This window comes from Pan paniscus, chromosome 7 (genome assembly GCF_029289425.2).
Source record: "Pan paniscus chromosome 7, NHGRI_mPanPan1-v2.0_pri, whole genome shotgun sequence".
Classification (NCBI taxonomy): Eukaryota; Metazoa; Chordata; class Mammalia; order Primates; family Hominidae; genus Pan; species Pan paniscus.
The window spans coordinates 55,409,630-55,425,856 of NC_073256.2; the positions used below are offsets into that span (position 1 = coordinate 55,409,630).

A 16,227-nucleotide genomic window follows, 5' to 3' on the forward strand; every position below is an offset into this window, starting at 1 on the left:
TTTCTGCTTGTATGAAACCTCAAGGTCAGTTAGAGATGAGAGCTTTGGAACTTCTCAGGCCTTTCTGCTTATGCATACAGCTTTACACAGTTCTGGGCATCTTCATTGTCATTTAGATTTCCAGTAATATTCCAGACTTTTTCAAAGTCCCTTATAAGTAAGAAGACATTTTATTCTTCAGTTTTCCTTTTATGCTTTTATTTGATCTTCAATTTGCCCTGCTATCTGTTGCCTCAGGCACATGTGACGTTAATATATTTGATAACACTCCCTGGGGATAGGCTTGTAGCACTAGTTAAATGCAAACGAGGTTGAAAAAGAAAAGCCATTCAAGTAGGGTTATGCAGGGAACCACCAGACAAGTCAAAATAATGACTCTTCTTTGGAAATAAGGCTTTTGAAGAACTGTATTTCTGCTGTACTCCCTCTAGTGCCAAGAATATGGAGTATTATGTTTTGAAAGCTATCGATGAGCTGTGGAGCTGGAGATGAAACTAGTGTAAATTAAAACGACACAAATCTTATATCTCTTACTGCTATCTATTTATTTCTCTCGACTAAATGTTTTCAAGGCTCCTGTTGGTTAGTTTCCAGAGTTCTGAAAAAAAAATAATTCTCACAAGTTTTGCCAGTTTATTCCATTTTTATGGAGGGGCGGCCTATCTCGTGTCCTTCCTCTACCTTTTATTTTATTTTTTTTCTGGTATCTTGTCTTCATTTTTTAAAGATAGTTTTCCTGGGTATAAAATTCTTGGTTGACAGTTTATTTCAGCACTTTTTTATGACATCTTATTGCCTTCTAACCTCCATTTTTTTCTGATAAGAAGTCAGCTGTTTCACATGTAAACCACATTGTTCTGGTGCTGGTTTCAAGATTTTTCGTGATGTAGGGCACAATTTAGTCCACAACAGTCACATTTTGAGGTTCTGGGTAGACGTGTATTAATATTTGGGGAGACAGTCTCCAATTTATTAACCCCTCTAGTGAATAATTAACATCAGTTAATGTACTTTTCAACTATAAAACTTCTATTTGGTTCTTCTTAAAATTTGTATTTGTTTATGGATAATGTTTCTTTAGGGAGATATTGTCATCATGCTTTTATTTCTTTAATCAGAATTTCCTTCATTTCTTTCAAAATATTTAGAATATTGGCTCTTAATATTTTTTCTGCTAACTCTTACATGGACTCTCACACAGAAAGTTTCTTTTGCCTGCTTTCCCCACCCTGTGTATAGCTCATGCTTTCCTGTTAATTTTCATGTCTCATGCTTTCCTGTCACTTTGCATGTCTCATATTTTGTGTTGAAAATGGATATTGTAGATAATTATAGCAGCTCTGAAAACCAAGGCTTGTTGTTGTCACTGGTTGTTTAGTTAGTTGGTTAGTAACTTGCCTGAACTGTTTTATAAAATAAATTTCCCCTAAGTTTGAAGCCTTTGATGTTGCTCATTGGAGAGTGCAGCCTTGGACTACAGTGGTTAACAACCATTGGGCTTACAGTGGTTTTAGCAGGGCTCGTTTTAATGGTCTCTTTCCCTGATCTCTATGGTAAGCTCCCCGCTTCTGTTAGTATCACACCCAGTTCCTAGACTACACTAGCAGGCTGCCTATTATTGTTTTTTATTATGCCTGAGTTATCTATCGCTCCACAGTATTACACAATTAAATTTGGGCCCCTTTGTAAGAGTGGTTTCTAAGACCAGTCTTTGCAGTTTGTTCTGTCCCTAAGAGAACGGTTATTAACTGTATTTTTTCTGGTTCACTGTGGTAAATTCTGACTTATGGTTTATCTTGTTCTCATGGAGTTACTAGCCTCCAATTAATTGTTTACCACCAAAATCACTGTTGTCAAAAAGCACCCTTGGGCTTGAAATTCTTGATACTCTGTTCCAAGTAAAATCAATTCCTTTGGGCAGAGCTTCAGAGCTCTTTGTTCTTATGGCCTGCCTCTCCTCCTGGGCAAAATCTCTGAGCCATTGCTCCCGAGCTTGCAGGATGGTGGGTGGTGTTGGAAAAGAAGACCCCCTCTGTTGAAGTGACACACCTGTTTTATGAGTAGGACACTAGCACTGGTGGTAGCCTCTGGCTTTCTTTGTTTGCTTCTCCCACTGTGAAACCTCTGCCTTGGGGGTGAGCTGGAGTCAGGGAGATTAATGCTTCATTGTTTTCATCCTGTGATACCTAAACAGAGCCTCACCTATAAATGAGAGCTGTGAAGAGTAAGAGAGTCTCTATCCTCTAGGCTGCACTCACCTGAAACTTAGTTTCTGCAACACAGAGTGGGAAGGGGATGATAAATACTGAGGCCGTGTCCCTCATAGGGACATAGCACAGCATTTGACTGGGAGCTGGAGGGAGGGGGAGCCCTGCATTCTTGAGCACACCTGTCCAGAATGAAGCTTTTATCACACCCAACTGGGTTTGGAGGAAAGGAAGCAGTCTGTGGTTCAAGTGCCAAAGATTCTTTCTGCCCTTACTAAGATTTAGTATATTTTATTGAATACAAGTTTTCTTTGTTTTGTTTTGTTTTTTGTTTGTTTGTTGTTTGTTTTTTGTTTTTTTGTTTTTGTTTTTGTTGTTGTTGAGAAGGAGTCTTGCTCTGTTCCACAGGCTGGAGTGGAATGGCTTGATCTTGGCTCATTGCAAGCTCTACCTCCCGGGTTAAAGTGATTCTCCTGCCTCAGCCTCCCGAGTAGCTGGGATTACAGGCGCCTGCCACCACACACAGCTAATTTTTGTATTTTTAGTACAGATGGGGTTTCACCAGGTTGGCCAGGCTGCTCTTGAACTCCTGACCTCAGGTGAGCTACCCGCCTCAGCCTCCCAAAGTGCTGGGATTACAGGCGTGAGACACTGCACCCAGCCACAAGTTTTCTTCATTTGCTATATGTTCACAGAACAATTTCTAGAGATTTTCAATGTGTGTGTGTTTATGTTTTGATAATTTCACTAGTTAGGGCTGTTTCACTGAGGAGCCAGTTTATGAAGCTTCTGCTGCTGCTATTCCACACCCAAAACTAAAGGCTCTGTCTTAACATTATCTTCTGTGAATCTTTGTACTTCCCCTTGAAAGTCTAAGACAATTTCAAGGATGGCAAAAAACAAAAAACAAAAAACAAAAAAAAAACACAACTGTTCGTATGTAATTTCCTGAAATCCCTGTTATCTACATCCTGAAATCCCTATTTCTACAGGGTAATTCAACTGAATGCTTGAATCTGAAGAATATTTTTTCTTACAATGTCTTCAAGACTTTATTTTGGGACTGGAAATTTAAACATGGACTCCTTACATTCAGTAAAAATGTGAATCTTTTCTGAAGCAATGGATGAGTCTGACTAAATAGGAAGAAAGTCCCATTAAAGGAAGGGCCCATAAAAAAGAACAAGATAATACACTAAAAAGTATAATCTCACTATACATGTCATCCTATTGTATGTAAATTTAGTATAGTTTCATGCAGTATATATAGGCCTTTAAACACAGTGTACAAACCAAACTTTCTGAAAAGAAATTACACATACAAGCACACACATGCATATGCTTCTGTCATTCTGCAAACAAAAATGTTTTATAAAGATAAATAATCATCCCTTTTTAGCTGACTTTTGTGACTTTACTATAAATATTTTAAAACAGGAAGTTGCTCTAGTATAAATGTTAAAATATTTCTGTATAAAAAGGAGGACTCTGCCTTTATGTTTGTAGACATGCCAAATTTTACCCACTTCTATGACATGTATTTTATGATATCTAGGGATAAGTTAATGAGACTTTCAATTTTCAATCTAGTTTCTTAGCTTCAATGTAGTCATCATACTCTTCAGAATCTTTCATTACTCTTAAAATAGAATAATTTCTTTTTCCTACCCTATACTGATCCCCAATCACCAGTATTACCAAGTCTATTCCACTCCAGCTGGAACTCTATTAATCTGGTACTGAGATTCTAAAGCAACAAGCAGCAAACAATCAACTGTTACTGACTTCAATTTGCCAGATGATGGCAGCAGAGTACCATGAAATGCTCACAGGTCAATGGCTTGGTGTGTCAATTTGAATCTGGAGATCCTGATTCTAACTAAAATGTGCCAAAAGAGAACATTATTTTAGAAAGAGGCTGCTTGACCACATAGTTTTAAATGTCATGATAACATATGGGCATTCTCTTAGAGAATTAACTTTCAAAAAGGGCTTAGGAACTTATCAATAAATGACAACATAGAAACCTTACACTGACTGAATTAGTACAATTATCAGGTTGAATATTTTATGGGTTTAGAGCCAGTTAAGAATATCCTCAGTCCACTCCCTTCAAACAGTTATCTCTTTAATGAGTTCATTAAATTTCCTTGGTCCCACTACTTTCTCCCCGCTACTATACTCAATGAGAACCCAGAAGACTTGAGTTGTGATCACAGCTATTCCACTGATTACTGTGGTTGGCGAAAAACATGTTAGCTTTTGGATTCTCAGTGTAATCATCTCCAAAGAGGGGAATTCTCAGTGTCTATGGCCCTTTTCAACCCTGGTGCTCTATAATTCTGAATCCCTCTTTTTTTGATTACTTCCATTTTTCCAAACTAGAACCACACTAGAGGTTCTCCAATTAAATTCATAATCAAATATTTTACAGAGGAAACATAGAGTGCTGGTTAAGAACATGAATTCTGGATTGGCCATTTACTAACTTTGTGACTTTAGGCAAATTATTGAAATTTTCAAGGTGCTTCAGAGTTTTTTGAAATGTTGACAATAACATTGCATATCTCAGAAGGTTAAATGAGAATATCAGTACATAAAGAATATATAAATTGGTTATATTAATATAAAAAGCATTAAGCCTAGTGGCTGGCCAATAGTAAGTTCTGCATATATGATAATTATTATGCCACCCATGGGAGCACAAACTCAAAATGAATCTTTTTATTTTTTTCTATCAATGAAATACAGATAAAATAAGAATTGAAAGAGAATTCCTAGTAGATTATACTTATTTTCACCCATTACATGATTTTTTTTTTAATTTGAGATGGAGTCTCTCTCTGTTGCCCAGGCTGGAGTGCAGTGGTGCGATCTCAGCTCACTGCAGTCTCCGCCTTCGAGGTTCAAGTGATTTTCCTGCCTCAGCCTCCTGAGTAGCTGGGACTACAGGTACCCGCCACCATGCCCAGCTAATTTTTTGTATTTTTAGTAGAGACAGGGTTTCACCATGTTAGCCAGGATGGTCTCAATCTCCTGACCTCTTGATCCACCCACCTCAGCCTCCCAAAATGCTGGGATTACAGGTGTGAGACACCGCGCCCGGCCCATCCCCTGACGATTTTTGGGTTCACAGCATAAACACCAGTAGGGCTAAGCCTTCAGAGTAGGAGGAATAATTGTCTTTCTGACCTTCTTCTTAATGGAATTAGATAAGTTTTTGGGCGTGAAGTTTCTCAGCCTCAACTCTACAGTTCACTACCTGCTATTCCTTCATTGCAGTTTCTAACACCTAGGATTTAAGAATAGTAGTATTCAACCAGGGCAAGGAGGGGTGCATAAGAATCTTTACATGTGATAGAGTAGAGGGAATGGGCAATATGAAAATAGCCCTTAGGAAAGTTGTGCCCAAATTCCCCTAATCCCCATCCCTTGAGAACTGTTTTAGAGTCTGCATTAAAATGCTAATATTCTGCAATACAGGCAAATCTAATGGAAAGCAGAATTCTGAAAAGGAAATTGGAAAGAGGGTGCAAAAACAGTTAGGGACAGGAAAAAAAATGACAAGAAATGGGTTGAGTAGGTGGTCCAAATATGGATTTATTTTACTTTACAGTTTTCTTTAGGTTTGGCCCTGGGTCACTTTTTTTTTTTTTTTTAATAAACATTCCAGACTATTAATTGACCTTTTTAAGGAGGAATGACCCCAGCCAACGTTTCCTAGGGAGGAGAACTCTAAACACATAAGGTAGAGATTTACCTACCCTAATGAATCTACCAGCTCATCTTCCCAGCTTAGCTTATTTAACAGCAATGAAGAACAGTCAGAGGTCCCATGGTCTTAGGTTAGGTAGGAGAAAGAATAGAAGATGGTTCCTGCATACTTTCTTCTCTAAGAGTTCAGGACCACATGTCCACCAAATTTCAATAAAAAGAAAAGCAACTTGGTAACAAGTCTGTAAAGACCCTACACAGATATATTGCACTCCTATATTTGTGTCACTTGCAATTATTCTTCTAATGGTACAGTTGAGTGTGGCTTTCCATGATTTCCAATCGTTAGCATTAATTCTGCCCCAGTTGAGGCCTTCTTTCTCATCCTAGTGACTACAATAGCTTTCTACTTGGTCTCCCTGGCTCTGGTCTCCTTTCATGCCAATCCATGCCGTTTTTCATAGCTATAACAATTTTTATGACATTCTGATCATGAATGGATACGTAAATAAGTAAGGAATAGATAGGCGACTGTTACCCCACTTCTGCAAGACTAAGGCATGAGCTTGCTCTGTTGCCCTGTTGCTTTTTCAGCTTCTAAAACTAGTGGTTTTTATCTAGAATATGTAATATCACTTTTTAGGAATGTCACAATGAGTGGTAAAGTACTACATTTTATAAATAATTGCAACAATTTAGCTATTTAGTAAATTGGAGAAGATTCGGGATAATCTGAATAATATAGGCATTATTTTCACTCATTTGAACAATGATAAAACTTCTTGAGGGAGATAGAAATAAGTGGAATTATTGCTATCCATATGGAAATCACATATGAGGCATTTCTTAAAATGCAGTCCTATCACGTATTCCAGAAAAAGAAAGATTTGCTTGTTGCTTTCAAGGGAATTGCTTTTTGAAAGAGAAAGGTAACCAAAATGTTGGTCATGTATTTAGAAGGACTTTCATTTTTTCTAGTCATTTACAGGTCTCAGATCCCATGGTTTTTTTTTTTTTTTTTTTTTTTTTTTTTTGGTATCCAGTGCTTTATCTAGAAATCTGTAAGGTATCCATAGGGAACTCATGGTAAGTCATGACAAGACATTAACAGTCTAGCTAAAGTGTTAGGAAAAATCCATTTCAACTTTCCTCGCCTAAAATAGATTTAAAATATATTGCACACTGTTAGCTATAGGTAGGTAGGTAGGTAGATAGATAGATAGATAGATAGATAGATAGATAGATAGATAGATAGATAATAGATAGATAGAAAAAATATAAATAAAATGATCAAACAGAATGAGATCAGAGAAACTTCATTGCTTATCTACTGCCTTGAGGAAGGGACTTTGTCTTATTTTTTTCTTAAATTTTTTCCTCAAATATTTGAAGCAATATTGAAACTGGGGATAAACTGTTGCAACTTCTTTATCTGCCCTATCTTGCAACCTGGTAAATAAACAATTTTCAATTTCCTTTTTGAATGCCATTAGAATTATAGAATTTAGACCTGGAAGGAATCAGAAGAGATAACTTGGGCCAGCTTGTCCTTGACCTTCAGGTGGTCAACACCAATCAGAAACATCAGCAATCCCCATACAAGCTGTTCTGTCCACCCCACACACATGCACATTCTTCCATAATTATGAAAGCTTTCAAAATTATAAAAGTCATTAATGTGTTTTCAGATGAGGTTTTGAGAATGATTCAAGGAAAAATTCAAAGCTTTAGCATAGATTTTGAGAGTTTCACAGAAAGCACTCACTCCTCCCACTTATCCTTCCCCCAACCCTCATTTTTTAACAGCTGACAAATGTTATTGGCTGGAGAGTTAGGCTTTGAGAAAAGGAGAGACGTCCTAAAAGTTCTATAATTCCTAGGCTAGTTCGGGCATGTTGTCTTAGACATTCCATAACCCAGTTTCCATCACAACCAGCCAGCCTTTAGAGACTGACAGTTGGTAACACAGCTAGTCCTTACTCAGATTTTACTTCAGGTGTTCCCTTCCCGAGCCATTCCCCCCAGGGCAAAATGTAACCTTGAAATAAGGAAGCATCAGTCAAGTGAAGGCTTCTGAGGATTACAGGTAGGGTAAACTTAATTCCAAACCCATCTCTTAGCACACCTGGCTGATGCAATCACTGCCAATTTAAGTTGAGAAATCACATATCCAAAGGATGTCCTTCTTCTTCCAGAAGTGTGTTTTGACTTAGTTGATGTTTTTATGGATTAGAATGGTTCAGAAAATAATTACATCAAAAGAAAGAGGGATACCAAGACATTTTCATGGCTTTTTCTGTCTGCCACTGATCAAAATGAGGTGATAAGTGGGATTAAGGGCTTGTCCCACGTGAACTCCCCACTGTGGCTAGTCCAAGTACAGAAATAATGCTTATGTTGAGACAGTAGGAAAAGGTCATGTCTCCTTTCTCCACTTGGGTGGGCAGGGGAAGAGGAGTATCAGTGATGACTGCCCCTTGATGTGGTCCACCTCCTTAGGAACTTCTGCTCAGACAATCTCTCCATCTCTGATCACCAAGCAATCAGGTTCTGGCAAGCGGATCACACAGGCTCTTTGAAAATTGAAGAGAAGCATTTAATTTGCAAAGCATTGTTTAGAATATGTTTTTTAAAAATCACAACAGCAAGTGCAAATTCTTATTGTGTGACAATGCCTACCTAGCCCAGAGGGTTGGAAATGATTCTTGGGTTGAATCTGGGTTCCAGGATAAGAACTGCATGATTGTATATCAACATATGGGTGCAGGAAGAAGTAATGGCTCACCTGTCACATTTTTCCGTATTAAAGTGGCTTCATGGTGCTCATTGAATCTATTAATTTCAACATTCTTGCATGTATCCTTATAATCACCCTTCAAAGTCATGGTAGTATCCCCATACTGAAGGAGAGAAAATGATTTCCTTTTGTGTTATTTCCAGATTTGGAAATACACAAAGGTTTTGATATGCATTTACTGTAAGGTCAAGATTCTTCAAAAGTCAAAATTAATAATAAAGAAAGCCTCAAAGAAAACATAAAGCAAAAGGAGGTGATGTCCAAGCAGAATGAATTGCAAGCCTGGGCAGCATCTGCAGGAAGGAGACAGGATTTTTGTAGAGTGATGCTTTCTTAGCGTCCTAAGGTGCCTCTAGACATGCTGTAGCAAATGCACTTGGGTGAAATGGGAGGGGTGATGGATTAGAAAGGTGCAGCAGCTACTGAATAGGTACTTAATTTAAACACACCATATGGAACTGAAATTCTCTCTCACTCCCTAATTCTGTAGAAGGAAAGCAAAGAGTTTGCTACAATTCATCCTCTTAGAACTAGGCTATAGCTGAGACTCCCCAGCCTTTCCCTAGTCAAGTGTCTATAAATGGCTCAGCCAAGGGGAATAGTCCAACAGTCCCTTGTGAAGAGATGTGCCAACTCACTGAGGTTTCTATCCTATTGCAGTGCCATCGGTAAAGAGAATGAAAAATTGTCTGAAGGGAATCTCCTCTCGTATATCAGGGCAGGATTCTCCTCCAAGGGTATCTGCAAGCACTTCGAGCATATCAAACTTCACCACCAGGTAAAAGCTGCAGAGAACCCTGGTCTCCTATAGTTTTTTTGAGAATCAGTGGGCCATATATATTGTATTTAAACCAGAATATTTGCTTTATAAACTCCTATACTGACCAATGGAATTGTTCCTCCCCAAAATGAGATCATCTCCACCTTGCCCATATCATTAAGCTAATCAAATACACCTCTTTCTTCCATTGCTCAAAACATCTGTACCCATAATAACCCAAAAGTTAGATACCGAACTTTCTTTCACACCACCTTTCAGGCACTTTAGAAATGTAAGTTAGAGCCAAATTTTAGCAGCTCCAAATAGCTTTTCTATTGTTAATCAATCCCCTATTTCCAATACATTCAAGATGTGATTGTCTTAGTTTTTGCATCTGCAAAATATGGGCAACAAATCCCTCCTCCCTGCCCTTTTCCTTGCAGCCTTTTAGTACACTAAAACCTCCACTAACCAGAAAGAAGAGTTGGAGGAGGGTGACCTGCTTAGTTGATTTTAATTAGAGGGGCAATTCAAAAGTTCTATCATTCGAAACTTTAATGAAAATAACTCTGTAATATCTTGACAACATTTCAGTTTATTAGGGATAATATACCAGGAAGATCTTTGATGATTAAAAACTGTGATTATCTAAGGGTAAATATATTATCAAAGAGTCGTTATACTCTGGCATTTCATAATGTTACAAATATTTGGTAGGTTTTTTATAGTGATTACATGAGATTAGGTATTTAAAGCACTTTGCTGCTGCAGCCAGTATGGAAAACAATATGCAAGTTCTTCAAAAAATTAAGAATAAAACTACTATATGATCCAGCAATCCTACTTCTGGACATTTATTCAAAGAAAGCAAAATCAGTATTTCAAAGACAATTCTGTACTCCCATGTTCATTGCAGCACTATTCGCAATAGCCAAGATATAGAAACAACCTAAGTGTTATTCAGAAAATGAATGGAATAGGGCTGGGCATAGCAGCTCATGCCTATAATCCCAGTGCTTTAGGAGGCTGAGCTGGGAGGATTGCTTGAGCCCAGGAGTTCAAGACCAGCCTGGGGCAATATAGAAAGACCCCATCTCTGCAAAAATTAAAAAAAAAAAAATAAGCCAGACCTGGTGGCACACAACTGTAGTCCTAGCTACTTGGGCTATTGAGATGAGAAGATTGTTTGAGCTCGGGAGTTTGAGGTTACAGTGAGTTGTGTTCATACCACTGCTCTCCAGCCTGAGTGACAGAGCAAGAGCCTGTCAAAAAAAAAAAAAAAAGAATGGATAAAGGAAATGTCATACACACACACAGAATATTTTTCACTCCTAATAAAGAAGGAAATTCCTCCATTTGCAGCAACATGGATGAACCTAAAGCACATTATGCTAAGTGAAGTAAGCCAGACACAGAAAAAGAAATACTGCACGATATCGCTTATATGTGGACTCTAAAATAGCCGAACTCATAGGAACAGAGTGGAATGGTGATTTTCAGAAGTGGTGGGTGGGGGAAATGGGGAGCTGTTGGTCAAAGGGTACCAAGGAATCACTTTGCTTGATTCCCAGCTGCTAGTATGTCCTCATTAAATGCTGCTTATTATTGCAATGATCAATTCTCATAGCGAGGAAGGTATTTAGAATTGGGCTGAGAGTGTAATAAGTGCAGAGCCTTCCAATGATGTAGATTTTGCAGTAAATCTTTTACTTGTACTTGGTTTTGATACAATTTACCTATTTCTTTTAGCACACACAGAGTCCTCTTCTGTTTACCTGAGGATTCTGGATTGTTGGGTCTGGTTAATGGAAATTTTCCTGTACCCTCCCAAAGGTGGGGTTGGATTCAAACATCTGAGCCACCAATTTTCCCTCCCTTTTATGCACTTTCTAAGAGCAATATAAAAGTCTGGGAATTACAGTTTGCGCCCTTCCTGCCTTCCAATCCCAAATTTTATAAAGTGGATGAGATAGCCTATGGGAAAGCACCGAGAACTAGTTGAAGGAAAGATCTTGGGGGCATTTCAGGGACCCAAATTTTGCCTGGCTATTTCCAACAACAAAACAGTCACAGATGAGCACTGGAATCTGCAGATGCTTTTTCTCCAAAAATCCTTGGTAAATAGGCATTTATTGAGTAGCCTGTACGTGCTAAGTAGGCACCATGCTTGATGCTTTTGTAAATATAGAAATCATGTTTCAACTTCCATGCTGTCTAGATGGGTAAACAAGATGGATTCACATAAAATGAATCAGAGGCCAAAGAAAGAATAAGTGATAGTTTTTGACAGCACCGTAAAGTGACTATAGTTAATAACAATATATAGCATATTTCAAAATTACTGGAAGAGAAGATGTAAAATGCTCCCAATGCAAAGAAAGGGTTCACTCGTGAGGTGATGGGTATTCTAAATACCTTGACTTGATCATTACACATTCTACACACATATCAAAATATCACGTGTATCCCATAAATATGTACAAATATTATGCATCAGTACAAATATACAGAAAAGAGAGGTTAATTTTCTTTCCTAAAAAGTACAAGGGAAAGAAGTTGGAAAACTTTCACAATAAAAAATTTTTGCAGTTCAAAATAAACACATAATAAAAGCCAATCAGTTAATCAATCAGAAGCCAAATAAAGTGGTAGTCTTTCAAGTGCTACATTGATGGTTCTGGCAGAAGGTAGGGGAAGACGAGGTCAATGAGAGCTGGAAAGATTGTTCTAGAAAGCTTCCTGTTGGGGGTGGGATTTAGAAAGGTGGGAGACAGTGGGAATCTCAACTTCTGTGAATAGTGTAACATGGATAAAGCCTGGGGGGAATGTGGCATTTTCCATGCAGCAGCTAGCCAGCCTGACGAGAGGAGAGAATGCACAGTAGAGTGTCGTGGGAAAGTCTCAAATTTATCAAGAACACAGTCTTGGATTTTGGTATTGTGCATGCATGCATGTGTGTGTACACTATGTTTATGTTAATGCAAAGTTGTTATAAAAACATGATTCAAACTTGAAAATTGTTTGTGAAGACATAAAGACAACATATGTGATAACACAGAAAATGCTCCAATCATGTTTGTGCTTTTGTTTATTCTCTCCCACGTCTTCTCTGTGATGGTAAAGGGTTGGCGAGCCATAGATAATCAAACGCCACAGAAAATTCTCAAATGTAATTTTACCCGTTCAGTTTCACTGGCTTTTCTTTCTATTCTTTAGCACAGCTGTAAAAACAAAAATAATTTAACATATCAGAATTTTTCCCATTGGTTTTAATTCTCGTCTGTAATAAACAAGAAAATGGTTTAAAGCAGGCATCTAAAGGGAGAATGGATCCAGATAACCTGGTTCATCTGTAGACCCAGTCTGTCAGCCCTATTTCTGGTTGGGGATCCCTAAATATGCTTTTGACCCCAAGTAGAACAGAGATTGTGATAGTAACCCATGAAGATGATTGCTAAAGCTGATGATTAATTCCCTTGCACTTCTTAATTCAAAATCAAGGTAGGTTTGCATGAATTAAAGAGCTTTAAAGAAATAAACGAGAGCCATGCTTCAGAGTTTTTTAGATGGTGGTATATCCTTGAACAAATATGTTCCATTTGAGGGTGAGTCTCTGTGATATTTCATCAACAGAGTTGGTTAGTTCAGGTGACTTACGTACCGTGTTAATGGGTCAGTGGTAGAGTACTCCCACTTAGTACCGTAGAAAACAGTTTGTGTTTGTTTTGTGTTTATGTTGTAGGACAAAGGGAGTTCCAGCTAGCGAATTGGCAACATATGTCTAGAGGATCTATGTTTGCCATAACAACAATGAGTGGTAAAATAAACTGGATGGCTTAATAGAGACTAGTAGGCATTTTTGGAAAAAAAAATGTAAAGTATGTGCTATGTGCTATTTGTGATCCATTTTTATGCATTAATAGTCTTATATTCACAAACCAAAAGCAACATATTATTATTTATAGTTTTGCTGACAATGAACTTGATATTTTTAAAGATGTAATCTTCAGGCCACCAGTGGGTTTTCCAGTAAGTTCAGAAACTACTATTTTCTATTCTTAGTACTTAAAGCACTACAGACAGCCCTAACTTATACAAAAGTTATTATCCAATATTTTATGGTATCCCTGATGTCTTTCTTTTCCCATAGAATAAGCAATGTTATAAATAGCAGTTATGTTGTCAGGCTAGCACACAAAAGACTGTTTAATAGATGGTAGTTAAATATATATTTGTTGAATGAATAAGTATACAAACATTAGCTCTATTTGCTTGAATTTTATGTCCTTAAATCAAGGGATCATATGATATAAGAGAAAGAAAGTATTTCCTGTTTCTTTTCAGGGAGATAAAGTTAGACCTGTGCAGTGTTTTATAGTAAGTGAAAATGAATCTCATTCATTTCTGGAGCTCCCTGGTCCTAGCTTCCAATTTCTTTACCTTGGCCATTCCACTTTGGGTGTTAGGACAGTTTTGCCCATTCTACCTATTACACAATTATTTACTATTCTCTGCTTCTTCTCTATCAAAACTCTCTTCTTTAGTAAAACTGATTTTAATTAGATATTAGAAAGAAAAGGTTTAGATACAACTGATTTGTATGATGTTGTGACTAATAACACCATAACCACAATAAATTATCCAGCTTTCTAAAAAGTAGGTGTGAATAATCTCAAGTGAGTAGTGAAAGATATTTAATCAGCGAAACAAGGCAGAAATTTCCAAGCATTGTATAACAGACCTGGGCCAGGAGAGGAAAACGTTTTTAATAGAAATGCTTGTTTTGTTTGGCCCTATCACACTTTCCCTGGAAATTCTACCTATTGGGTCTGCTTAAGTCAACTTATGGCCCATATTGAAATCTAAATACTTTTCCATATAACATCTCTTCTCACCATGTCTTAATGGTATCTATGAATGAGATCACATTTATAATATCAACTTCATCTCCATCCTCTTTATGTTCTTTTACAGATACCAGGGACCATAAATGCTAATTTTTTCTCTCTTTGCCAATGTCCAAGCCAGCCTTAGTTCTTTCAAGGATAAGTGGTTCACAAATATTAGCCATGAGCAATAGCACCTATGGCTGACATGAGCTCCAGATCGCCAACTTCTTAGCTTGTAAGCTTCAGTTTTCTCATCTGTAAAATGAGATGACATTAGAATGTAATTGAAATGTTGTGAGGATTGGTTGAGACAGGACTGATTCAATTCTTATGTAGTGCCTAATATACATAGTGAAAATACAGCAAGTGAAAAATGTTTCATGCTGTTGTTGTCATTGTATTTCCTGTCACCCTCTGCCGTCATGTCTCTGGTTCTTAGACTTCTACGTTTTTGCTACCACTTTCTTTCACATTTTAGTGGAGAGGTTACAGAGTTCAAGACCTTGCAAGATTTAATTCACTGTCTACAACCACCATCTATAGACCACCAGCCTGATAAGCATACCAGCAGGGTTTTCAGTGAAGATCTACGATGCAGTAGTTCCCATTGGTAAGGTCAATTTGCCATGTCCAAGTCTGCCTATAGCTTGCCATTCTCCCTCCAGGACATTCTTTTCCATGGCAATTCCAGCTCCTTCCTTGGCTATTTTCCAGTGCCTTCCAGTCATCCTATGGCAGTCTTTCATTTCCAACCAAACTGTAGCCTATCCAGAAGGACTGCCAGGATAGGCTTTGCCAAGCTGGAAGCTTGCTAGTAAGTAGTGCACAGGCCGTAAGGATGTAAGAGGTTCAATCCAACTGGGATAAGTTGTTTGTTTCTTTTCTCGCACATCTATTTCCAGCCCTACATAATTTATGCTCATGCATGACTCCTGAGACACCTGTCCCTATGACCTCTCATTTTCATGCCCCCTCTGCCATACATACCCTCTTGTCTCAGGAAAAGAAGCTGAGCCCTTCCTCCCTTTTTACTCTCAGTTCTGTACACTTTATCGAATTCTGTGTTCCAAACTATTCAGGCAAGAGAATCCCCATCTTTTAGCCTCAGTGATGTCTGAACTCCTACTGAGAGCCAGCCTCTGAGTCCACCTAGTGGGGGCAGAAGATCGGATACAAATCACCGTACGTGGCTCTTTTCATGTCATATCTGAGCTTTCTACAGAAACTGATCAGATGAGATTATCTGAGCAATTCCTTTTATCCCTTCTTATTTTATATTAAGCTTTTAAAACTACTTTCACTCCAGACAAGCATAGACTTTCCTATTTGAGTCTAATGTAGCCCATAACTAGTAAATCAAAAGCATTCTCTGGTTCTTTCATTCATATATGCCTATTGAGTGATGCCTTTACTGTAGCATTTCAAATCATGTTCTGGAAATCTACATTCACTTAACATTGTATGGCCAGTATTTCATCTTCCAGAGTTACCTTTCCCCAAGAGTCCAATTGGCACTTATGTTTCCCATTCTATGGTTTTCCACCTGAGATTTTAGAACCTTTAAAAAATGCTTTCTCTCATTTTAATTGATGGTATAATTTGGGACCACCAGAATCCCTAGCAGGGCTATGTGTCTGCAATGAAGTTTAATAAATACCTTCATCAGGTCTCAATAGCAAGACCAAAGAAGACAGCCGGACTAAATATATTCACATATAATTATAGGGATAATCTAGAGGTAGGATTGAAAATATATGTACACATATACATATAAAAACTATACTTTTAATCACAATGAGCCTGAGTTCCAAAGACAGATGAAAGAATTAGGGTGGCAGGGAATATAGGAATAAGAATTTT

General features: G+C 37.8%; 1 protein-coding gene across 3 annotated transcripts in view; it reads left to right on the forward strand.

Annotated features, from left to right (window-relative positions):
* Positions 1 to 16,227, forward strand: part of KCNU1 (potassium calcium-activated channel subfamily U member 1) — a 156,120-nt gene that overhangs the window by 75,074 nt on the left and 64,819 nt on the right. For all 3 annotated transcript variants that reach the window (XM_063606715.1, XM_055116456.2, XM_055116455.2), the window contains exon 19: positions 9,379 to 9,496. In XM_063606715.1, the coding sequence (XP_063462785.1) occupies positions 9,379 to 9,496 (118 nt within the window). The remainder of the gene's footprint in view (positions 1 to 9,378; positions 9,497 to 16,227) is intronic.